General features: G+C 38.3%; 2 protein-coding genes across 3 annotated transcripts in view; one reads left to right on the top strand and one right to left on the bottom strand.

Moving 5' to 3' along the window:
* Nucleotides 1-1136: 1136 nt before the first annotated feature.
* On the bottom strand, nt 1137-18099 carry LOC130084982 (ras-related C3 botulinum toxin substrate 1-like). The gene is made up of 6 exons (XM_056250522.1): nt 17851-18099; nt 13282-13353; nt 8009-8126; nt 4140-4202; nt 3882-4041; nt 1137-1655 (listed from the first exon to the last, which is right to left on the bottom strand). Exons 1-6 carry the CDS (start codon nt 17883-17885, stop codon nt 1525-1527), a joined length of 579 nt encoding a protein of 192 aa, XP_056106497.1. The 5' UTR covers nt 17886-18099; the 3' UTR covers nt 1137-1524.
* Nucleotides 18100-18912: 813 nt separating this feature from the next.
* LOC130084985 (small integral membrane protein 10-like protein 2A) overlaps nt 18913-25175 on the top strand; it is a 168588-nt gene continuing 162325 nt past the window's right edge. Inside the window, exons 1-2 of one of the 2 annotated variants that reach the window (XM_056250526.1) lie at nt 18913-19268; nt 23219-23288. In XM_056250526.1, the coding sequence (XP_056106501.1) occupies nt 19101-19268; nt 23219-23239 (189 nt within the window). In that variant the 5' untranslated portion in view covers nt 18913-19100 and the 3' untranslated portion in view covers nt 23240-23288. Of the gene's footprint in view, nt 19269-23218; nt 23800-25175 lie in introns of those variants that run through there. The other variant, XM_056250525.1, reaches the window with a different exon arrangement.

Genomic DNA, 25175 nt, shown 5'->3' with positions numbered 1-25175 from the left:
AACAGTTTCCAGGGCCTTGAAATCTTTTTTTTTTCTGATTCACAAACTTTCAAGGACCCGTGTGGGAACCCTGTATAATTAAAACAAAACAACTTTCTAGGGTTTGATCTAAATTTATTGCATTTTATTAACTGTAAAACAAGTGACATCATCAATACCCCTAAAAACAGGGTTACAATCTGGATCTAAGTGTGCCGATAGAGGTCGCACGCTCTGTACCTGTGCTCCTCAGTTCAAGTAGGTGTGCAGAAGTGTTCGCGTCACAATACCATGATGCACACGACGTGCTGGTCCAACCAATGAGACAAACAGTCACGTGTTATTACAGTAAGTAAGTGTTCAACGTATGAGTGTAATGGGAATAAACCGACTTCACATGAACCAATTCCTGTAGTGTACGATCTGACAGTAGTCTTTTGCTTTCTGTAACATTAGCACATATAAAAGTGTCAAAAAGAAAAAGTTTCTAAAAATTTGTTTATATATATATATATGGCTGTAAGGTGAATTTTTAAATGCCCAAAGAGCATCAAGGTGTTGATTTAACGATATATATTGAGATTGACACTAAATTAGATATTTCAGACGCTGATATCCTCCGACAAAACACGTGAATTTCCCCGAAAATAAAGAAAATATGGAAAATATACTTTGAGTAAATAAAATGAAGCCTAGTTTTAGGATCACTGTACATATTTATGGTTTTGCATATTTATTGTAGTTGCAATTAAGCCCATTTTCCACAATCAAAGTCCTCATATATATATATAAAAAAAAAAACTAGTTACTTTAATAGAAAAATATATTATTTAAATTATTCATCAACCACTGGTAATATTAGTTGTACTTTAATTAAAAATGAACTTTAAAATTACCGTATATTGTGATGAAAATGGTCCTAAAAATACAAGCTTCATTTTCTTTATGCAAAACATGATTTCTAAAATTCGGAAGTGACGTGATGCGGCGTGTTTTCGTGCCTTAAATTACATTATAGCCCCTCAAAACAAATGGCAAATAGTGTGCACATAACCCCATAATGAAGATATATAAAAATCTGTCCGGACGCCTCATCCTTTTTTACTGATCCTCACGATTCACCAATAACTCTTTCATTCAATATCCCTGGCTTCACAGTAGCCAATGGTTAGCTAAATGGTTGCAGCTCTTTAGGGGTTAAAAAGCAAGAAATGTGCTATATGCTAATGTAGTGCTATTTGGCCAGATCTTCATTTCTCTCTCAAACAAAGACTGTAAACAAACATTATGGGTTCTCAATGGAAGGAACCAACTTCAGGACACTGTTAACAGTCTTTAAAAAAAAAAAGAGTTAATATCCGTTAGTCAAAGGCCACAGCTCGTCCAATAGCACGTGTTTGTCTAAGGGAGACGGGGATCGATGTTTTACTACATGTTTTGTGAAGTGAGTAAAGTTGTACTGGTGATTACGATGGAGGAAAAGTTGAGAGATGAAAGCCGGGTCTCGTTTCTCCTTCAGAAACACAGTTTGGGTGGCGTCAGTCTCTAGAGAAGTGAGCATTTTCTGCCCCTCTTCTTGACCGGCGGGGGGCACAGCACGGCCCGGATGGCCTCGTCGAACACCGTCTTCAGCCCGCGCTGTGTGAGAGCTGAGCACTCCAGGTACTTCACCGCCCCTGACACACACACACACACACACACACACACACACACACACACACACAAGAGCACGGGTTCAGGACAAACATCTTCAAAGATACTTCATTTTCACGAAATTACCAGATTACTCAGTGCCCTGTTACAGCGTTTACTTCCTTTTTATTCACATATTAATATATTTTTAAACAATTAAATACTGTATTTATGTAAAATACTGTAATAGGATTGCAGATTCAAGAGGTTGCCATTTAAAGTATAAGCATGCGTAGGGCTGGGCGATATATCGCACGATATTGTTATGCGCATCTCGTCAGTAAAGCCGGTTCCTTGATTAGTAGTAAATCACCTTCACCTGCTTTCAGATGGACAATATAATGCAGATATGAGTGTTAAATTAACACTCAAGAGTGTTAAAGTTAATGAGATAATTAAGTGATTCATTTAGTGATGATTGAGCATTATTGAAGACACCTGATGTTAACAAGCAGAATCACTGAAGGAGAAAATCACAAATTGTAAGCCACCGTTGTGGCGATCAGTGTTTGCTTTAGTTGGACTCTTGACACTTATACTTTCATCTTTAACTTTTGTTTGTCTGCTGCTATTGATTTATAACAGTCAAATGAACAAAGAAAAGTGTGATCTGATAGTGTTGGTTATGTTTTGGCATAATCATGCTGTGATCTGAAAAATAAAACTTATTGAGATAGTTTGGTTTAACTTGTTAGCAACAGCTTTGTGATTCTACAGAATATGATTATCAGTATTTTTCTTATAATCCAAAATATTCAATAAACATTGCTCTGATCAAAACACTTTCAAATGAATTTATTTAGAAACACAGACATCAATAATCAGCCTGTGAATCTCAACAATGGTGACAATAATAATGCATGTTGCAGTGGCTGCCACCAATCACAGCTCATTAATGGCTCCCATCATGCATTGCGGTATGAATAAATTATGATCTGAATTGTCTATGTAATTTACTTTTCCTAATTGAATATTCTGCTCGTCACCATTGTTGAGATGCATTGACTGAATCTTGACGTCTGTGTGTGCCTAAAAGAAAGATTTTTTTTAAAACATTTAACTTTTAAGAAAACCTTTATATTATATCTAAAATTCTAGATATTTATGCAGAATCACAGTTATGCTGTAACCAACAGCTTAAATCACAAACATAAAGATCAAATGATGATTGTCATAATATAACCAACACCATTAGTTCACTTTTTTTTCTTTGTTCATCTGGCAGTGATAACTCAGATGCAACAGCCAATCAAAATCTAAAGTTAATAATCTAAGGGTCAAGAGCCCAACTAAAGCAAACAATGATCGCCATAACGGTGGCTTACAATTTTAGATTTTCTCCTTCAGTGATTCTGCTTGTTAACATCAGGTGTCTTCAATAATGCTCAATCATCACTCAGTTAATCACTTAATTATCTCATTAACTTTAACACTCTTGAGTGTGGACTCATATATATACTACCAGGAGTGTTAATTTAACACTGGAGTTTTTGCTGTGTACAAAGAGCCGTAGTTAACTGACAAGCTGAGCCATATCGCATCAATTATTGCTGGCGATACGTCCGCGATATTAATGGATTTGGCTCAGCTTGTCAGTTAACTACGGCTCTTTGTAGTAAATGCCGCTCCATCTGAAAGCAGGTGAAGGCGATTTACTACTAATCAAGGAACCGGCTTTACTGACGAGATGCGCATAACAATATCGTGCGATTTATCGCCCAGCCATAAACATGCGTTTTCTAATTTATTTCTAATTTATTAAATATTGACTAAAATAAATATAAAATATATATATATATATATATTAGGGGTGTAACGATACACGTATTCGTATTGAACTGTTCGGTACGAGGCTTTCGGTTCGGTACACATTACAAACCGAACGGTTCGTTGGACCATTTTTCCTGCCGACCAAAATTTTGTTAGCATTCGCGCTAACGTGGTTGACCATCACAACATTGCCCAACATCAGATGGTAAACGTGATGAAAGCGGAACGAAACTGCGCAACTCATTTGTGCTTAACGGACCGTTAATTTATTAGTTGTTATTTTCCGAGTTATTTTCCTAATGTGAACTCAGCATGTATTCCTAATATCTGGTATTTGTATGCTTTAGTACAGAAAACAAAAGATATACAGCACCTTTAAGGTGAAAGGCACTACTAAAGTAGTCCACTGAAGTGTTTTGGCGGCGTGTTTAAGCACCTACCGATCTCTTTGGCCATGGCCAGGCCCTGAGGATACGTGATGGGTGTGAGTTTCTTCTCCTTCAGCTTCTCGATGGTGTCCTTATCGTCTCTCAGATCAAGCTTGGTTCCCACCAGGATGATCGGAGTGGCTGGACAGTGGTGTCTCACTTCTGGATACCACTGAACACACGGCATTTCACATTATCACAACATCCAGCACTGGTAACAATGTCTGCTAGGTTGGTTTTACCTCGTACTCTGAAGGAGAAAGCTCTCACCTTTGCACGGACGTTCTCGAAAGAGGCAGGACTCACAAGGGAGAAGCAGATGAGAAACACGTCCTATGGGAAAAAAGCATTCGGGATGTACCAATGGAGATATACAGATGTGTTCACACTATTTACAGAGCATTAAACTAACACCGTTCATATGCACGTGCTCTTTATGGTATGTATTACTGCCAGAATTGTGCAAGACACTGACATTTGACAAGAAGTTGTGTTGCATTGAACATATGATAATATTAAAAGAACACACAGGAGACAAAACATGAATGCAAAATGCTATTAGTTAATCATTAAAAAATGTGTGGTTGAATACATTACCGATATAAAGTTAATGTAACTGTAAATTTAGTCATCATCAATCATAACACACAGTCTTGATTATATCTTTCCATTCTTACTGTTAATTTAAGTGGACAAAATAAAGATTTAGAGAGGACCCATAATGTTTATAACTCTTGATTTGATCTACTAGAATAGGTTTTCATGTTTGAATGTTCAAACACATTAATCGAAGAACGAACTGATGTGACGAACTTTGTTGTGGCCTGATTTAGTTTGAAGTGACGTCACATCAGTTAGTTCTTCAGTTAATGCGTGCTCTGCCCTCTGTGCTTGTAGAGTAATCAGGACCTCTAGCGGTCGAGTGTGGTGTTGCTGGCTGAATCAGGGAGTTAGATTTAGTAATCAAAGCACATGGTGAAGATTGTTCCAGCTGCAATAATCCTCTTATGCTTCGGTTTCTCCTTAGCAAGAACTGCCTGTAAGGGGTTTATATATTTTCTGTTTTACAGTATTTTGTAATAATAGAAGTGCTGATTTCATGTTGATTTAAAACCATATACGAGTATTAATCTTTGATTTCAATTCGTGAACTGATTGTATACTGAGACATTATATTTCATTGTAATTAGGCTTTGTTGGTATTTGTACGAGAATTTCACCTAAGCGTATTTTTTGTGCTTATTTTCAGTTTCACTCCTTTGTTCATGTCTTCATGCTCAGCAAGAGTCTCTATTAAACCTCTAAGAAGCTTTATCCAGACTCTTGTGTTGTTCCTGACGGGAGTTTGGCTGGCTGGCTAATTTTGGCTAAGAACACCAATTAGAGGACAGTGCAATGCGAGTTCGTTTGGAGTTTGAATCAGCTTTTCTAAACGAACGTTCCCGGAAAAGTTCGCTCTGGCTGGCAAACGCCTTTGAACTACCATTGGTCCATTCATATAAAAATATTTCTCATCTAAAAGCTGCTCTCAGTAGTGCGAGCGGAGTCAGATGTTAAATCGCTGTAATGTTATATTAGCCTGGAAATCCAGACCCAAATCTGAAAGATTACAGGTCTGGCATTGAGTAATGAAAATCGCCCAGCTCGAGGGGCGGCATCAAGCATGCATTTGAAAATCTCACTGCACACAATTGGATAACACTTCTACCAATCACAACAATACGCCCCATACGCTTCGCTACCAGCGTAGCTAACTGTTAGATTGGACTCTTGCCGTATCCGGTCGGCAAAACCGCAAAAACGTCCTTCTTGCAAAGGAACGATTCGAGCGCCGTCCTCTTTTCCTCTTTTAGGTACAAAGCCAAGTCTAACTCGTTCATTGTAGCGGCCAAAGCCGTTTCAAACAACTGGTGTTCATCCATAGCCATCTTGCAATGTTTACTAATGACTTCGACGTCGCAGCGCTGTCGTCATCTCGCCTCTGACCCGCCTATGTCAGATAACCCGATGCGATTGGTGCAGCTCGGCTACAAGGGCATAGTTAATGAGCATCATTACTCAATGCCAGAGTAACTCGCTGAGCAAATTCAAGTTGTGCTCTCGAGAGAACTCTGGATTTGCAGGGTAACGTTATATATGTATATCCCTGTAAAGGTATTTCCAACTTCGATTTACCCCTAAACGAAGAACAAGAACTTAACGCTCTGTTTACTTCCTGTCTCTATGAAGCTCCTCCTTCTGAAAAGCACACTGTGCTCTGATTGGTCGGCTGGATCAGTGTGTTGTGATTGGTCGAGCGCTTCGAGTGTGTTTGGGAAATGTCCCGCCCCTTTCCATAACCGCCAGTTTAACACACTACTAACTAACTCAACCAGGCCCCGCCCCTTTATTCTGCGCATGAATTATTTAAATGAGGAATATTGTGACGTGTTCGTTCCCGGAAGAAACTCAAGACTACAATGGAGGCGTTTCAGGAGTTCAGAAACACTGACACTGATATAGAGAAGAACTGGAGCTTCTTCATGATCAAACAGCAACATTACACACTAAAGAGAGATGAACATGGAAAGAAAGAATAATAGGTCCTCTTTAAGGCCACTTTTATGTAAGGTACCTCTGCGGCTGGGCGATAAAACGATAACGATAATTATCGCGATATATTTTTTCTCGATAAAACGATATCAAGAGGTCGATAAATGTTCGATAATGTGTATGCGCCAAAAGCGGAACGAAACTCATTTGAACCGCGCGCCACACGGACCGTTTATCCGCTCGGCTCAAAGTCCAAACGGCAGCGCGAGCTCACTAGAGCAGACGCGTTTACTCTGATCGTCTCGCTCACGAGATCCAGTGAAAGTTCAGCGAACTAAGAACACAAATGTCCAGTTTAAATCAGTTTAAAGGCTGATGAAACACCGCTGACAAACAGGAGAAATACTGCGCAGTGAAACAGTCAGAATCTGAATTGATACTGAATCCATTTAGCCTACCATGGATTTACTGTAACGTTAGCCTAGTAATATTAACTGCACCATGAAATGTGGGATATACATATTGAATTGTATAATATTATTAATGTAGACAATGTATTAAATGACTAATGGAATATAATTACAGTATTTAATAATGTATTTAACTGTTGGGCTACTGTTTTTCATAGAAAAACCATAGAAACCATAAAGTTACATTTTGCCATGATAGTGAGGTGCTATAGGCTGTACCTGGCTTTATCTGTGGTTATCATGATCTAAATGCATGATACTGGATGACCAATGGTTAATTTTATTAAAACTCAAACAGTCAGAATATTACATTTTACCAAATAAAAATGTGGTCCTTAAATAAATAAAAAAACAAACAAACAAACAGATGTTACTGTTTTTGTTAATGAACATAAATTTAACATAGTAGCATTAGCTTGAGTTAGGATGTAGATTTACTGTCAACTCACTGTCAAATATGCATTTCGAGACAAAACATGTAATTTGAATATTGCAGCCTGCACTGCAAACTGTGCTGAAGAAATATTTTTCTTTTCAGATATTTATTTTGTTAAGGAAAAATGACAAATGTTTGAATGTTCTACCTCAGATTTTTAAAACCACAACGCTCTGGTTTATACAACTTTCACTTAGGAGCAAAATTCTGCCTTCAAACTTGAAAGAAATAAAGATTTGACATTTATCGTGATAATTATCGATATCGACTGATATAAAAAAAAATATCGTGATAATTTTTTTTGGCCATATCGCCCAGCCCTACAGCAAGTCCTTTTACAGTTTTTCTGAATTGATAAAACACTAAATCCCATTGTCTGAACTTTTAGGCTTTTGCAGTTTTACATGTTTTATATTGATTGTGAAGTTAGACATCGGAAATGGCAGATCAAGCGCATGGGGCTGCATGTTCATTCCTGTAATGAATTGTATCCTATTTTTCGTTATTAGTCAACTACGCGCAGTGATATGGAAACTGTAATGCGGTCAAACCTGCCGGAACTACTTTAGCCGTGCGTTTCCCTGAAAATCACCTTCGAACATTCGTCAACCAATCAGATTCAAGTATTCAACGGCCCTGTAGTTTAAATGTGTCTAAGTAATTGTGAAAAACTGTATAAGTTGTGAGCGGTGTGATCGTACCGTTTGAGGGTAGGACAGGGGGCGGAGCCTGTCGTAATCCTCCTGTCCTGCTGTATCCCACAGACCCAGATTCACTGGCTTCCCGTCCACCATCACATTCGCAGAATAATTATCAAATCTGTCAATTAAAAGGCAATGCAATTCTGAGTATTAGGATGTTATCAGTGATCACCAGGTTAAAAAGCTGACTGTAAACAAATGCAGAACCTAAACAAGACAGGAGGTTTTTCAGCTTTACAAAACTCACAGTACAAAAACATTTTTCAACCCAGTGCTTCATTTACATGCTCACATTAAAATACTTTATAGCACATCTCTCTGGAATACCCCATTTTGAACGGTCGGATCACAGCTGTTCTAAGACATATACACTGAACAAAATGATAAACACAACACTTTTGTTTTTGCCCCCATTTTTCATGAGCCAAACTCAAATATCTAAGACTTTTTCTATGTACACAAAAGGCCTATTTCTCTCAAATATTATTCACAAATCTGTGTTAGTGAGCACTTCTCCTTTGCCGAGAACCATCCACCTCACAGGTGTGGCATATCAAGATGCTGATTAGACAGCATGATTATTGCACAGGTGTGCCTTAGGCTGTCCACAATAAAAGGCCACTCTAATTCTATAATGTTCGAACACATTTCAATATATTGCCCGCTAAACTGGATATTTCCTGTTGCCCATGGAAACTATTTTCATGTCTCTGGTATCTGGTATCACATGTGGTTTCTCTCTCTTTCATGCCAACGCATGATAGAACAGCCCACTTAAAAAAGCCCCATCTTGTGATTTAAAAGGTTTCCTGACTGAGTCTCGGAGGACTTTAGCATTTTACTTATGGAGGGCATTTTACCAGTTAGAGCCGCATGATTAACTGTTAAATGATCACAATCTTAAACCTTTGACTAGTGCAATCACAGCTAACATTCAAGTTTGCTGCCGCTGACCCAGAGAGCAGTTGTCATGTATAGGTATGAAACAGCTTAAACAGTCTGTGTGTGTCTGTGTATTAGGGCTGGGCGATATATCGCATCACATTGTTATGCGCATCTCGTCAGTAAAGCCGGTTCCTTGATTAGTAGTAAATCACCTTCACCTGCTTTCAGATGGAGCGGCATTTACTACAATGAGCCGTAGTTAACTGACAAGCTGAGCCATATCGCACTAATATCGCGGACGTATCGCCAGCAATATTTAATGCGATATGGCTCAGCTTGTCAGTGAACTACGGCTCTTTGTACACAGCAAAAACTCAGTGTTAAATGAACACTCCTGGGAGAGTATACGAGTCCACACTCAAGAGTGTTAAAGTTAATGAGATAATTCAGTGATTAATTGAGTGATGATTGAGCAATATTGAAGACACCTAAAGCAGAATCACTGAAGGAGAAAATCTAAAATTGTAAGCCACCGTTATGGCGATCATTGTTTGCTTTAGTTGGGCTCTTGACCCTTATATTATTAACTTTAGATTTTGATTGGCTGTTGTATCTGAGTTATAACTGCCAGATGAACAAAGAAAAAAGTGATCTAATGGTGTTGGTTATATTATGACAATCATCATTTGATCTTTATGTTTGTGATTTATGCTGTTGGTTTCAGCATAACTGTGATTCTGCATAAATATCCAGAATTTTAGATACAGGTCCTTCTCAAAAAATTAGCATATTGTGATAAAGTTAATTATTTTCCATAATGTAATGATAAAAATTAAACTTTCATATATTTTAGATTCATTGCACACCAACTGAAATATTTCAGGTCTTTTATTGTTTTAATACTGATGATTTTGGCATACAGCTCATGAAAACCCCAAATTCCTGTCTCAAAAAATTAGCATATTTCATCAGACCAATAAAATAAGTATTTTTAATACAAAAAAAAGAGTCAACCTTCAAATAATTATGTTCAGTTATGCACTCAATAGTCAATACTTGGTCGGGAATCCTTTTGCAGAAATGACTGCTTCAATGCGGCGTGGCATGGAGGCAATCAGCCTGTGGCACTGCTGGGGTGTTATGGAGGCCAAGGATGCTTCGATAGCGGCCTTAACCTCATCCAGAGTGTTGGGTCTTGCGTCTCTCAACTTTCTCTTCACAATATCCCACAGATTCTCTATGGGGATCAGGTCAGGAGAGTTGGCAGGCCAATTGAGCACAGTAATACCATGGTCAGTAAACCATTTACCAGTGGTTTTGGCACCGTGAGCAGGTTCCAGGTCGTGCTGAAAAATGAAATCTTCATCTCCATAAAGCTTTTCAGCAGATGGAAGCATGAAGTGCTCCAAAATCTCCTGATAGCTAGCTGCATTGACCCTGCCCTTGGTAAAACACAGTGGACCAACACCAGCAGCTGACATGGCACCGCAGACCATCACTGACTGTGGGGACTTGACACTGGACTTCAGGCATTTTGGCATTTCCTTCTCCCCAGTCTTCCTCCAGACTCTGGCACCTTGATTTCCGAATGACATGCAAAACTGAGCAACAGTCCAGTGCTGCTTCTCTGTAGCCCAGGTCAGGCGCTTCTGCCGCTGTTTCTGGTTCAAAAGTGGCTTGACCTGGGGAATGCGGCACCTGTAGCCCATTTCCTGCACACGCCTGTACACGGTGGCTCTGGATGTTTCTACTCCAGACTCAGTCCACTGCTTCCGCAGGTCCCCCAAGGTCTGGAATCGGTCCTTCTCCACAATCTTCCTCAGGGTCCGGTCACCTCTTCTCGTTGTGCAGCGTTTTTTGCCACACTTTTTCCTTCCCACTGAGGTGCCTTGATACAGCACTCTGGGAACAGCCTATTTGTTCAGAAATTTCTTTCTGTGTCTTACCCTCTTTCTTGAGGGTGTCAATGACGTCCTTCTGGACAGCAGTCAGGTCGGCAGTCTTACCCATGATTGCGGTTTTGAGTAATGAAACAGGCTGGGAGTTTTTAAAAGCCTCAGGAATCTTTTGCAGGTGTTTAAAGTTAATTAGTTGATTCAGATGATTAGGTTAATAGCTCGTTTCGAGACCCTTTTCATGATATGCTAATTTTTTGAGATAGGAATTTGGGGTTTTCATGTGCTGTATGCCAAAATCATCAGTATTAAAACAATAAAAGACCTGAAATATTTCAGTTGGTGTGCAATGAATCTAAAATATATGAAAGTTTAGTTTTTGAGAAGGACCTGTATAATATAAAGGATTTCTTAAAAGTTGTTTTACAATTTTTTTCTTTTCTTTTTGGCACACACAGACGTCAAGATTCAGTCAATGCATCTCAACAATGGTGACGAGCAGAATATTCAATTAGGAAAAGTAAATTACATAGACAATTCAGATTAGGGCTGGGCGATATATCGCATCACATTGAACATTGGAAAACTTTAGCTTTAATTCAACATAAGTCCTGCCGGTCATATAGTAAATACATGGTATACACATAGGTAGGGCTGGGCGATATATCGCACGATATTGTTATGCGCATCTCGTCAGTAAAGCCGGTTCCTTGATTAGTAGTAAATCGCCTTCACCTGCATTCAGATGGAGCGGCATTTACTACAAAGAGCCGTAGTTCACTGACAAGCTGAGCCATATCGCATTAATATCGCGGACTATCGCCAGCGATAATTGATGCGATATGGCTCAGCTTGTCAGTGAACTACGGCTCTTTGTACACAGCAAAAACTCCAGTGTTAAATTAACACTCCTGGGAGTGTATATGAGTCCACACTCAAGAGTGTTAAAGTTAATGAGATAATTAAGTGATTAATTGAGTGATGATTGAGCATTATTGAAGACACCTAAAGCATAATCACTGAAGGAGAAAATCTAAAATTTTAAGCCACCGTTATGGCGATCATTGTTTGCTTTAATTGGGCTCTTGACCCTTATAGTATTATTAAATTTAAATTTTGTTTGGCTGTTGAATCTGAGTTATAACTGCCAGATAAACAAAGAACAAAAGTATCTAATGGTGTTGGATATATTATGACAATAATCATTTGAACTTTATGTATGTGATTTATGCTGTTGGTTACAGCATAACTGTGATTCTGCATAAATATCCAGAATTTTAGATATAATATAAAGGAGTTCTTTAAAAAAAAAACCACCTCTTTTAGGCACACACAGACCTCAAAACTCAGTCAATGCATCTCAACAATGGTGACGAGCAGAATATTCAATTAGGCAAATTAAATTCAGATCATAATATATTCATACCGCAATGCATGATGGGAGCCATTAATGAGTTGTGATTGGTGGCAGCCACTGCAACATGCATTATTATTGTCACCATTGTTGAGATTCACAGGCTGATTATTGATGTCTGTGTTTCTAAATAAATTCATTTGAGAGTGTTTTGATCAGAACAATGTTTATTAAATATTTTGGATTATAAGAAAAATACTGATAATCATATGCTGTAGAATCACAAAGCTGTTGCTAACAAGTTAAATCAAACTATCTCAATAAGTTTCATTTTTCAGATCACAGCATGATTACGCCAAAACACTATCAGATCACACTTTTCTTTGTTCATTTGACTGTTATAAATCAATAACAGCAGACAAACAAAATTTAAAGTGAAAGTATAAGTGTCAAGAGTCCAACTAAAGCAAACACTGATCGCCATAACGGTGGCTTACAATTTGTGATTTTCTCCTTCAGTGATTCTGCTTGTTAACATCAGGTGTCTTCAATAATGCTCAATCATCACTAAATTAATCATTTAATTATCTCATTAACTTTAACACTCTTGAGTGTTAATTGAACACTCATATCTGCATCATATCTTCCATCTGAAAGCAGGTGAAGGTGATTTACTACTAATCAAAGAACCGGCTTTACTGAAGAGATGCGCATAACAATATCGTGCGATATATCGCCCAGCCCTACATTAAACCAGAGACACAAAGATCGAATGTAAAAAAGGAAGGAGGCCGAGGACAGGTTACACTGTAGCTAAGCTAACTATTCCAATATTGACTGAAGATTAAAATAATATGATATTTAGATTAATACTGTAACATTGCACCTTGTTTCTAAGCCGACTGTTTTCTATCCTAAAATGGACACTTTTTCTTGGAGGAATCTTTAAGCTAATCTAGAAGTAATGAAATGATTTCTGTGTTTATACAGCTCTGTGTGTGTGTGTGTGTGTGTGTGTGTGTGTGTGTGTGTGTGTGTGTGTGTGTGTGTGTGTGTGTGTGTGTGTGTGTGTGTGTGTGTGTGTGTGTGTGTGTGTGTGTGTGTGTGTGTGTGTGTGATATTTGAGCAAACACACTCACACTGTGGGGATGTATTCTCCAGGAAAGGCATTGGTGGTGTAGCTGATCAGCAGACATGTTTTACCCACAGCTCTGGAATAAGGAAGAACACAGGTAAAGTGGATGACGGTAAACACAAGGCATCGTGACACAGTAACAGTAACAGGTTGAAAAACTAGTCTGTGGACGGAGTCATCAAGATCAAAAGCGTTCTCATATATGACTAATCGCTGTAGGGCTGAAATCTCATTTTGTGCCGTTCACTTCCTTATAAAACCGAAAGCATTTGTGCAAACTTTTTAAAATGCAAAAAAAAAGAAAAAGAAGCTGTACACATTAAATTTAAACAAACAAATGTCCTCCACACATAACGCCTCTATTACATAATGCAGTTCATTTTATTCTTTCTAAAAGGAATCCATGGAATGAATCTATTAACATGTTAACTAGGAGAGAAAAAACAGTTGGTAACATTATTTTAATGTATCCTTGTTACACGTTACATGCATTTACTATCGTAATAACTATAAATTATGCATAATTACATGCAACTAAACCAAACCCTAACTAGGGTTGGGAATTGAAAATCCATTCCAATCCTGGAATCGAATACTTGAGGGCAGGAATCAGATACTTGTTATAAAATAATTGTAATTCCTCTTATTGATTCCTCCTTTGTGAGCATTTCATTGTGTCTATAAGGCAGTCAAGCGTGAGGCGACCGCAGGCGTGTGTATCAGTGTACTGGACCCGTGCGGCTCTTAAAGTGACAGCACTGATATTCCTGATGTGTCTCTATAATAACACTGATCAAACAACACAAATGTGCTCGTAACTTTTGTAACTATAGTAACTATATATGTAATGTATAATTAATTTATAAAGTGCAGTGTTATTTTACATTTGATTACAGTTTCTGTGCCTGAATCTTAAAACACTGTTTATATCAGTCGTATCTGTGTTCAGTTGTATCTTTTTGTTGTGTTTATTTGTTCTTTTTTAATTACTGGGTGTTTACTTGTGTTTAATAATGCTTGACGTGTACATTAGTTCGGCTAGTTGTTTTTCTATGGCGTTTATAAACCACAGGCAAACTAAATGTAAATAAGAATCGGAATCCCGTTAGAGTTAGTCCATGAAGTAAATTCATATATCTAATTAGTTGTATAATTACACTGTAACCTTTTAAATGTTACATTTACAATTAAATGTTTCAACTATGTAAAGCCAGATGTATAAACAATCAATCTATTTTAAATGGAAGTTTATTGAACCTTTCTAAAAAATCTAAAAGAAAATCTAAAATAAAAATTGCATATGCGTTTATGTTTTGTCTAATATTTTTTAAGCTTTTAAGATGCAGTGAGAATATAGAGCTCATATATTTGAGGAAAAAACCCCTCTTCAGAGGCGCAAACTGAGCAAGATCATGAAATCTGGTCCAAATGCTGATATTGATGATGAAAATCTGATCACTTGTATTATACACTCACCGGCCACTTTATTAGGTACCCCATGCTAGTAACGGGTTGGACCCCCTTTTGCCTTCAGAACTGCCTCAATTCTTCGTGGCATAGATTCAACAAGGTGCTGGAAGCATTCCTCAGGGACTTTGGTCCATATTGACATGATGGCATCACACAGTTGCCGCAGATTTGTCGGCTGCACATCCATGATGCGAATCTCCCGTTCCACCACATCCCAAAGATGCTCTATTGGGTTGAGATCTGGTGACTGTGGAGGCCATTTTAGTACAGTAAACTCATTGTCATGTTCAAGAAACCAATTTGAAATGATTAGAGCTTTGTGACATGGTGGAAGTAGCCATCAGAGGATGGGTACATGGTGGCCATAAAGGGATGGACATGGTCAGAAACAATGCTCAGGTAGGCCGTGGCATTTAAACGATGCCCAATTGGCACTAAGGGGCCTAAAGTGTGCCAGGAAAACATCCCCCACACCATTACACCACCACCACCAGCCTGCACAGTGGTAACAAGGCATGATGGTTCCATGTTCTCATTCTGTTTACGCCAAATTCTGACTCTAACATCTGAATGTCTCAACAGAAATCGAGACTCATCAGACCAGGCAACATTTTTCCAGTCTTCAACTGTTCAATTTTGGTGAGCTCTTGCAAATTGTAGCCTCTTTTTCCTATTTGTAGTGGAGATGAGTGGTACCCGGTGGAGTCTTCTGCTGTTGTAGCCCATCCGCCTCAAGGTTGTGCGTGTTGTGGCTTCACAAATGCTTTGCTGCATACCTCGGTTGTAACGAGTGGTTATTTCAGTCACTGTTGCCCTTCTATCAGCTCGAACCAGTCTGGCCATTCTCCTCTGACCTCTGGCATCAACAAGGCATTTCCGCCCACAGAACTGCCGCTCACTGGATGTTTTTTCTTTTTCGGACCATTCTCTGTAAACCCTAGAGATGGTTGTGCGTGAAAATCCCAGTAGATTAGCAGTTTCTGAAATACTCAGACCAGCCCTTCTGGCACCAACAATCATGCCACGTTCAAAGTCACTCAAATCAACTTTCTTCCCCATACTGATGCTCGGTTTGAACTGCAGGAGATTGTCTTGACCATGTCTACATGCCTAAATGCACTGAGTTGCCGCCATGTGATTGGCTGCTTAGAAATTAAGTGTTAACGAGCAGTTGGACAGGTGTACCTAATAAAGTGGCCGGTGAGTGTAAATCATTGAGATCTTTATTACAGTATATCAGTCGTCGTAACTCTATATCTGCCAATCATATCTTATACAGTGATATTTAAATGCTTAGTTCTGCCTAAATTCAATGTTCATCATATAAAGCAATGGAGTCTCTTCAGAAAATTAGGACTAAGACGCTCGGATTCATATGGATTCGTTTTTTACGATCTCTTTATGAACTTTTTGAAGTGTCAAGTAGTTGCTTAGTCTGTCAATGGAGGGACAGAAAACTCAGATTTCATCAAAAATATCTTCATTTCAGTTCCGAAGATGAACGGGTTTGAAACGACATGAGGGGGAGAAATTATTAATGACAGAATTTACATTTTTACCCCTTTAAATTGTGCATCATTTCACTCTTAAAATAATAGAAGAGTTTTCTGAATGTTACGAAGTGTCAAAGAATAATCAGTGGCGTCTTAGTGTTTCAAAAAAGTCAAGACAGAAGTAAAAATAAATATGAATCAACAGAATAGAAGTTCATTCAATTTCAATCCAATTAACAAAAAAATAAAAAATAAAAGGAGGTTTAATCAATGCCTTTTAAGAGGCTCGTCATTAAGAGGGAGAGTTATGATTATAAAACTCTTCAGGCTGATCATAAAATATCAAAGGAGATTGACAAGATCCTTGTTGATTTTGCTTGGAAAAAAAGGAAATTACATTTTAATTACATTTTAATTACATTAAATAAGAAAAATGGTCTTAATGAACGTCACTACATTAAACAATACGCAATTAAACAATTAGACAACTTGTTAGGTATCCAGTCTCTGCTTGGAATATTATTATCCTCTATATTTTGATATTAATTTTGATATTTTGATATTATCAAACTTTCATCATCAAGCTTTTCTAGCATGTTCAGCGTAACTTACAAAACACAACTTTTTACCTCACCAATTAAATACTTTATCGGGAATAATATGGACATTCGATTTAAACAAAATACTTTTTTCTTTGAAAATTGGTTTCTGAATAATATTGTTTTGGTGGACCAATTATATAACTCGGATAGGGAATTAATGGCAAACTATAATATTTCCAGACCACCAAGGGAATTCGCAGTTTTGTGTGATTTCTTCTAAGATATGCATGTTGTTTAAACAGCAATAAGATTACCAGAAACTCCCAGCCAGCGCACCAAATCACTGGCCTGGAGGGAAATATGGTGTAATAATCATAACAGATCAATAAGGATGTTGTTTCGAGACCAAATGTAATTGCATATTTGTGGTAATTGCAGGTTTGTGAGGGATGTTGCCTGGAAGAAATCTCTTAAACAAGGTGAAAGAAGTATCTTTAAAACTCCTTCACAGAATATACCCTGCTAAACATTACTTAAACATTATGTATTTGCTTTTATTGTTGGAAATGTTATATTATAGTGGAAAGATGTTATTTTATGTATGTATGCATGTATGTAAACTCCAAAGATAAACAAACCTGCTCTTATATTACTATTATTCTTTATTTTAATGGCTAAATGTCACATGCACAATTGTACATTTTCAGGATATTTAACGTTAATATTTAAAAATGAAGTGAATTATTATAGAGTCAATATTACCCTCGAAGAAACAAAAAGCTATTCAAATTGTACAAGCATTTACACCCTCTAAAATATTATTGTTTAACGTTATACATCTCCCTTGCATTTGGATTTTTGAATTGTATTTTTGTTTTGACATTTTCTTCAATGAAAAATAAATAAATAAAACCGTGCGCGTGACGTCACGCAGGAGTCAACGAGGCCATAAACGCGGTCTAAAGTGGCAGTTCAGCAGGCTTTGAGACACAGTATAAGTCATTATAAGTGAGTAAAGTCCTCTTCAGAGGGACAAAATTTCAGTACCGAGACAGTAAAGTTACTCACCCGTCCCCGACGACCACACACTTGATGGCCTGCATGACTTCAACTCGATATTTACTCTCCCTCCGCCCGAAATTACACACGATCGGTCAAATAAACGACGCCGTTCAAACAACACTTATTGCGACTGGGGATTAAGACGCTTTTGTAGATTAAGTTTTCTTCCTCCTCTCATTCCCACACACAGGAATGAAGTCGAGTAAGAAAGTTTGAAGCCACCACCCAAGACAGGAAGTGACTCCTGGAGATTTACAAGCGCACTTCCGCTCGATTCCCTCCAGAATAAAAGTCCTACTGCTAACGCCCCTTTCTTTCTTTCTTTCTTTCTTTCTTTCTTTCTTTCTTTCTTTCTTTCTTTCTTTCTTTCTTTCTTTCTTTCTTTCTTTCTTTCTTTCTTTCTTTCTTTCTTTCTTTCTTTCTTTCTTTCTTTCTTTCTTTACAGTACACCCACAGTGTTCAAAATGAAGACACATTTATTGAGACATGTTGTAGTTGTCTGTGAATGGTCTTGTTCAGACATAAACATATCTATAAACAGTATAAACATATCTATATCTATATACATTTCATTTTTGTTAAATGTCTAAAATTCAAGTTTACAAAAAGTATTTTTATATATATATTTCAGTTTTAGGACAGTGTATATATCCATTCAGGGATTCACACAGCTATGCTTTATTTTAAATCTCTTAATTAATTTATTATTTTTCAGCAAGGTGGCTTAATTATTTAACATTAATGTTTTTTTATTTAATTTGATTTATTTCTTATTTTATTTAACATTAATGTTTATTATTATTATGCTTTCAAACTGTACAGAGATGACATTAATGATATACAATATTTTTGTATACAATACACAAAATATATCAACAACATGTTCAATGTCAACTGAACTTACAGGATAAGAAAAAAAATAACAATGATTTGCTAAAAAAATAATAATAATAACAAAGGAAAAATAAGAGAAGATAATAATAATAAAAAAGACCATGAGGGTAAGATATTATTTTATTTAACATTAATGTTGGGGAACTAAACTACGATTACACTGACGTATACAGGAAGTAGAAGTTGACAACATCCGGTCGCGAGCGCATCTTGACCATAGATCGTGAGTAACAGCAGGGTGTAGGATGATGATGATGATGATTTCAGCTGATGTGAGATGAGGACTGTCAGACGCTCGCTGTAACGCACGCTCGCTCATCATGTGTCGCGTGTGAGGGGCGTCAGCAGGGAAGCGTCCTCTTATGGCGGCTCTGGCGCATCTGGTGCTGCGTGTGTCGGGCTCGTACGGGCTGTTCTCTAAAGGGCTCAGCCGGACTCTGCTCATCTTCTTCGATCTCGCCTGGAGACTCAGACTCAGATTCCCATACCTCTATGTCATCGCCTCCATGATGTTCAACGTGCGACTACAGGTGCGAGTCTATCTATCTATCCTCTCTGTCTGTCTGTCTATCTGTATCTGTCTCTGTCTATCTGCCTGCCTGCCTGCCTGCCTGTCTGTCTATCTGTATATCTGTCTGTCTGTCTGTCTGTCTATCTATCTGTCTATCTGTATGTCTGTCTATCTGTCTGCCAGTCTATCTATCCTCTCTGTCTGTCTGTCTATCTGTATCTTTATCTGTATCTGTATCTGTATCTGTCTCTGTCTATCTGCCTGTCTATCTATCCTCTCTGTCTGTCTGTCTATCTGTATCTTTATCTGTATCTGTATCTGTATCTGTCTCTGTCTATCTGCCTGCCTGCCTGCCTGCCTGCCTGCCTGTCTGTCTATCTGTATATCTATCTATCTATCTATCTATCTGTCTGTCTGTCTGTCTGTCTGTCTGTCTGTCTATCTATCTATCTATCTATCTATCTATCTATCTATCTATCTATCTATCTATCTATCTATCTATCTATCTATCTATCTATCTATCTATCTGTCTGTCTGTCTGTCTGTCTGTCTATCTGTCTATCTGCATGTCTATCTATCTATCTATCTATCTATCTGTATGTATATCTGTCTGTCTGTCTATCTATCTGTCTATCTGTATGTCTATCTGTCTCACTATCTGTATGTCTATCCGTCTATCTATATGTCTGTCAGTCTATCTGTCTCTGTCTGTCTGTCTATCTATCTGCCTGTCTATCTATCTGTCTATCTGCTTGTCTGTCTATCTATATGTCTATCTGCCAGTCTATCTGTCTGCCTGTCTGTCTATCTGTATGTCTATCCGTCTATCTATCTGTCTGACTATTTGCCTGTCTGTCTATCTGCCTGTCTGTCTATCTATCTATCTATCTATCTATCTATCTATCTATCTGTTTGTCTATCTATCTGTCTGTCTGTCTGTCTGTCTGCCTATCTGCCTGTCTGTCTGTCTATTTGCCTGCCTGTCTGTCTGTCTATCTGTATGTCTGTCTATCTGCATGTCTGTCTATCTATCTGTCTATCTGTATGTCTATCTGTCTGTCTGTCTATTTATCTGTCTATCTGTATGTCTATCTATATGTCTATCTGCCAGTCTGCCTGTCTATCTATCTATCTATCTATCTATCTATCTATCTATCTGTTTGTCTATCTATCTGTCTGTCTGTCTTGTCTGTCTGTCTTTCTGCCTATCTGCCTGTCTGCCTGTCTGTCTGTCTATTTGCCTGCCTGTCTGTCTGTCTATCTGTATGTCTGTCTCTCTGCATGTCTGTCTATCTATCTGTCTGTCTGTCTGTCTATCTGTATATCTGTATGTCTATCTATTTGCCTGTCTGTCTATCTGTATGTCTGTCTCTCTGCATGTCTGTCTATCTATCTATCTATCTATCTATCTGTCTGTCTGTCTGTCTGTCTGTCTGTCTATCTGTATGTCTATCTATTTGCCTGTCTGTCTATCTGTATGTCTGTCTATCTGTCTGCCTGTCTATCTATCTGTATATCTATCTGTCTATCTATCTGCCTGTCTATCTATCTGTCTATCTGCTTGTCTGTCTGTCTGTCTATCTGTCTGTCTATATCTATCTGTCTGTCTATTTGCCTGTCTGTCTTTCTGCCTATCTGCCTGTCTGCCTGTCTGTCTGTCTATTTGCCTGCCTGTCTGTCTGTCTATCTGTATGTCTGTCTCTCTGCATGTCTGTCTATCTATCTGTCTGTCTGTCTGTCTATCTGTATATCTGTATGTCTATCTATTTGCCTGTCTGTCTATCTGTATGTTTGTCTATTTGCCTGTCTGTCTATCTATCTATCTGTCTGTCTGTCTATCTGTATGTCTATCTATTTGCCTGTCTGTCTATCTGTATGTCTGTCTATCTGTCTGCCTGTCTATCTATCTGTATGTCTATCTGTCTATCTATCTGTCTGTCTATTTGCCTGTCTGTCTATCTGCCTGTCTATCTATCTGTCTATCTGCTTGTCTGTCTGTCTGTCTGTCTATCTGTCTGTCTATATCTATCTGTCTGTCTATTTGCCTGTCTGTCTTATCTGTCTATCTAGCTATCTGTCTGTCTGTCTTGTCTGTCTGTCTTGTCTGTCTGTCTATCTAGCTATCTGTCTGTCTGTCTGTCTGTCTGTCTATCTAGCTATCTGTCTGTCTGCCTGTCTATATATCTGTCTATCTGCTTGTCTGTCTATCTATATGTCTATCTGCCAGTCTGCCTGTCTGTCTCATCTATCTGTCTATCTGCCTATCTGTCTGTCTGTCTGCCTATCTGTATGTCTATCTGTCTGTCTGTCTATCTATCTGTCTATCTGTATGTCTATCTGTCTCACTATCTGTATGTCTATCCGTCTATCTATATGTCTGTCAGTCTATCTGTCTCTGTCTGTCTGTCTATCTATCTGCCTGTCTATCTATCTGTCTATCTGCCAGTCTATCTGTCTGCCTGTCTGTCTATCTGCTTGTCTGTCTATCTATTTGTCTATCTGCCAGTCTATCTGTCTGCCTGTCTGTCTATCTGTATGTCTATCCGTCTATCTATCTGTCTGACTATTTGCCTGTCTGTCTATCTGCCTGTCTGTCTGTCTATCTATCTATCTATCTATCTATCTATCTATCTATCTATCTGTTTGTCTATCTATCTGTCTGTCTGTCTGTCTGTCTGTCTGCCTATCTGCCTGTCTGTCTGTCTATTTGCCTGCCTGTCTGTCTGTCTATCTGTATGTCTGTCTATCTGCATGTCTGTATGTCTATCTATATGTCTATCTGCCAGTCTGCCTGTCTGTCTGCCTATCTATCTATCTATCTATCTATCTATCTATCTATCTGTTTGTCTATCTATCTGTCTGTCTGTCTTGTCTGTCTGTCTGTCTGCTTATCTGCCTTTTTGTCTGTCTATTTGCCTGCCTGTCTGTCTGTCTATCTGTATGTCTGTCTCTCTGCATTTCTGTCTATCTATCTGTCTGTCTGTCTGTATATCTGCATGTCTGTCTATCTATCTATTTGCCTGTCTGTCTATCTGTATGTCTGTCTCTCTGCATGTCTATCTATCTATCTATCTATCTATCTGTCTGTCTGTCTGTCTGTCTGTCTATCTGTATGTCTATCTATTTGCCTGTCTGTCTGTCTATCTGTATGTCTGTCTATCTGTCTGCCTGTCTATCTATCTGTATGTCTATCTGTCTATCTATCTGTCTGTCTATTTGCCTGTCTGTCTATCTGCCTGTCTATATATCTGTCTATCTGCTTGTCTGTCTGTCTGTCTATCTGTCTATCTGTATGTCTATATCTATCTGTCTGTCTATTTGCCTGTCTGTCTTATCTGTCTATCTAGCTATCTGTCTGTCTGTCTTGTCTGTCTGTCTATCTAGCTATCTGTCTGTCTGTCTTGTCTGTCTGTCTATCTAGCTATCTGTCTGTCTGTCTGTCTATCTGTCTGCCTGTCTATATATCTGTCTATCTGCTTGTCTGTCTATCTATATGTCTATCTGCCAGTCTGCCTGTCTGTCTGTTTGTCTGTCTGTCTGTCTGCCTATCTGCCTGTCTATCTGTATGTCTATCTGTATGTCTATCTGTATGTCTATCTGTGTGGTTCATTAGTGATTCAGACCAAGTTGTTTTTATGACCATTATTTGATCAATGGCGCCTTGTATGGCTGACACCGCTGTCGGTGTGTGAATGGGTGAATGTGAGGCAATATGTAAAGCGCTTTGGTGGCCATTGGGTCTGTGAAAGCTCTATATAAATGCAGTCCATTTACCATCAACTTCAATTTTAGACTCACTGTTTAAAAAGTCTGATTTGTATAAAATCGAGATCTCTATTTATTTGACCTATCTTTAGAGTTTAGCGGATCAGGTTAGTCCTTGTTCCCGTGTCCTGTAACTGGAGCTGAGCGTATTCCGGCCCAGCTCTCAGTGTGTGGAGTTCTCATAGATCTCTGTCCCCCTTTCAGGTTCACATTGAGATCCACTGATTGCCACTGAACACCAGTTTCTGGACTGGACTCCACCATCACCAGCACAGCTCACCATCACCTGTGACTGTGAGACACACACACCGACACCCGAGCGAGTTATCACACGCACATCGGCTTCGTCGCAGGAGAGGAATAGGAACGTATGATGATGCGTTTCTCACGGATTCGTGTTACTTCCTGTGTTTTATGCAGATGAATACCTCGTTCTCAGCCGAGATTTACCCATGATGCCCAAAATGACACAATAGAGGCGTCGCCGAGCTCCACACGGAGAGAGAGAGAGTGCATGATCATGTACAATGTGTTTTTTTCGCACACTCATTTTTGAAATTTTGATTAATAAATTGGTTTTGTTTGGTCTGTTGGCATGACAACTGGCAGTGGGACGGACCGCATCGTACACCTCCATCACTGTTACACAAAACTACAGGGATTTGTACATATAGATGGGTTTATTTCTTTGTGTTTTTGTTTTATTATTATTAAATCTGTGCATTATTTTGGGAGGATTGTGAATGTACTATGATTTAAAATTGACAATAAATTATGAAGAGATATTTTGTCTTGCCATTTTTTACTTTATTACAGTAAATGCGAGTTCAACACCAGTTAAAGAGGTCATATGATGATGCTGTTATAAAAGTTCATTAGTTTGTTTATTGGGTGTAATAGGCTTTACGCCGAACTTCACTGAAACAACTTTATTCCTGAAGTGACAACAGAGTTCAAGAATGTCCTGATGTGAACATTATGACTGTAAATGAAGTGTACAGCCGGACTTATTCTCTCACAGGTCCAGGAAGTTGTCCTGAAATAACCAGTAGATGTCCCTCTAGTTCCTGTAAACACACACACACTCATATACACACACACACTCACATACATACACACTTACACTCACATACATACCCGGTCCGGGTATCGTTCGTTCATTTGTTTCTGCTTTCATATGTGAAAACGAACTCCTTTTTTCGTTTTTTCGTTTTATTTGAAAAACGAAAAAACGAAATTATGACTTGATTTTTGGTTTTCTCGTTTTTGCACGGAAATCAGAGAAACCACTTGATATTCCGATTTCCCCCTGTGGGTGGGGCTAAATCTGATTGGCATGATATGCATTCATTATTTTAGTCAACAAATTCAATCAGAATGCAAAGACATGGTGTATGGCTACTATGACCAAAGAAAAGAAAGTCGGTACCAATAAAATACATTTTTGGATTGACACAGGCTGTTTAGACATGGCATGATGATTTACACAGCAAATTATAATTGCATAAATTATGTTAAGAGATTAATGTTTTAAATGTAAAACAATTGTAGGTAGAAATATGAAATGATTGAAAAAAAAATGAAACGTCTACTTTTTAACTATGAAACTAACACCGCCAGGCGCCAGTAGGTGGCGGCAAGTCTCCATCTTAATGAGTGAGTTGCATCCTTTATTCAAACGAGTCGTTTAAAAATCCTAATTCGCTTAACCTAACAAACGACTGTATTTATGAATGGGTAGTCTACATGAATCATTTACTCGTCTGATTCTGTCAAAAATGCAGATATTTTGAGGAACAAAACCATAGAACAAAACTCGGAGGCGCAGCGGTTCTGCTGTTTATTCTGTTTTGTTGGACGGAGCAAAAAAAGAATGTAGCCTATCTATGAAAGTTACTCAGTAACTTTATTGAACTGTTGTATCATTTCCCATTTGCGATTGTGCAGATGTTCAGAAAATCAGCACTTCTGCTGGTGTGATAACTCACATAGGCACATTTTTTTTTTCGTTTTTTTTTTCCATTTTGATGAGTGATATAGGCCTATGCTTATTCTATTGTGGTGGCAGTGGAGAGAGCACTCAAACCCCTCGAGAGCACATCATTTAGTGAACAAATTTATAGAAATAATAATTCTCTCTAAAGCAATGAGACGTGAACAT

The sequence above is a fragment of the Rhinichthys klamathensis genome, unplaced genomic scaffold, assembly GCF_029890125.1.
Source record: "Rhinichthys klamathensis goyatoka isolate OS25496 unplaced genomic scaffold, OSU_Roscu_1.1 h1tg000070l_1, whole genome shotgun sequence".
In the NCBI taxonomy this organism is placed as follows: Eukaryota; Metazoa; Chordata; class Actinopteri; order Cypriniformes; family Leuciscidae; genus Rhinichthys; species Rhinichthys klamathensis.
This window is presented reverse-complemented; position numbering and strand designations above follow the sequence as displayed.

Bases quoted from the DNA above. Each gene is read 5' to 3' on its own strand.
- LOC130084982 (XM_056250522.1), bottom strand. From the start codon at position 17,885: ATGCAGGCCATCAAGTGTGTGGTCGTCGGGGACGG. The intron at 4,042-4,139 runs GTGAGAGCTTTC...CCGTGTGTTCAG, and splicing joins TCGAGAACGTCCGTGCAAAG to TGGTATCCAGAAGTGAGACA. The intron at 1,656-3,881 runs GTAGGTGCTTAA...TGTGTGTGTCAG, and splicing joins GGCCATGGCCAAAGAGATCG to GGGCGGTGAAGTACCTGGAG.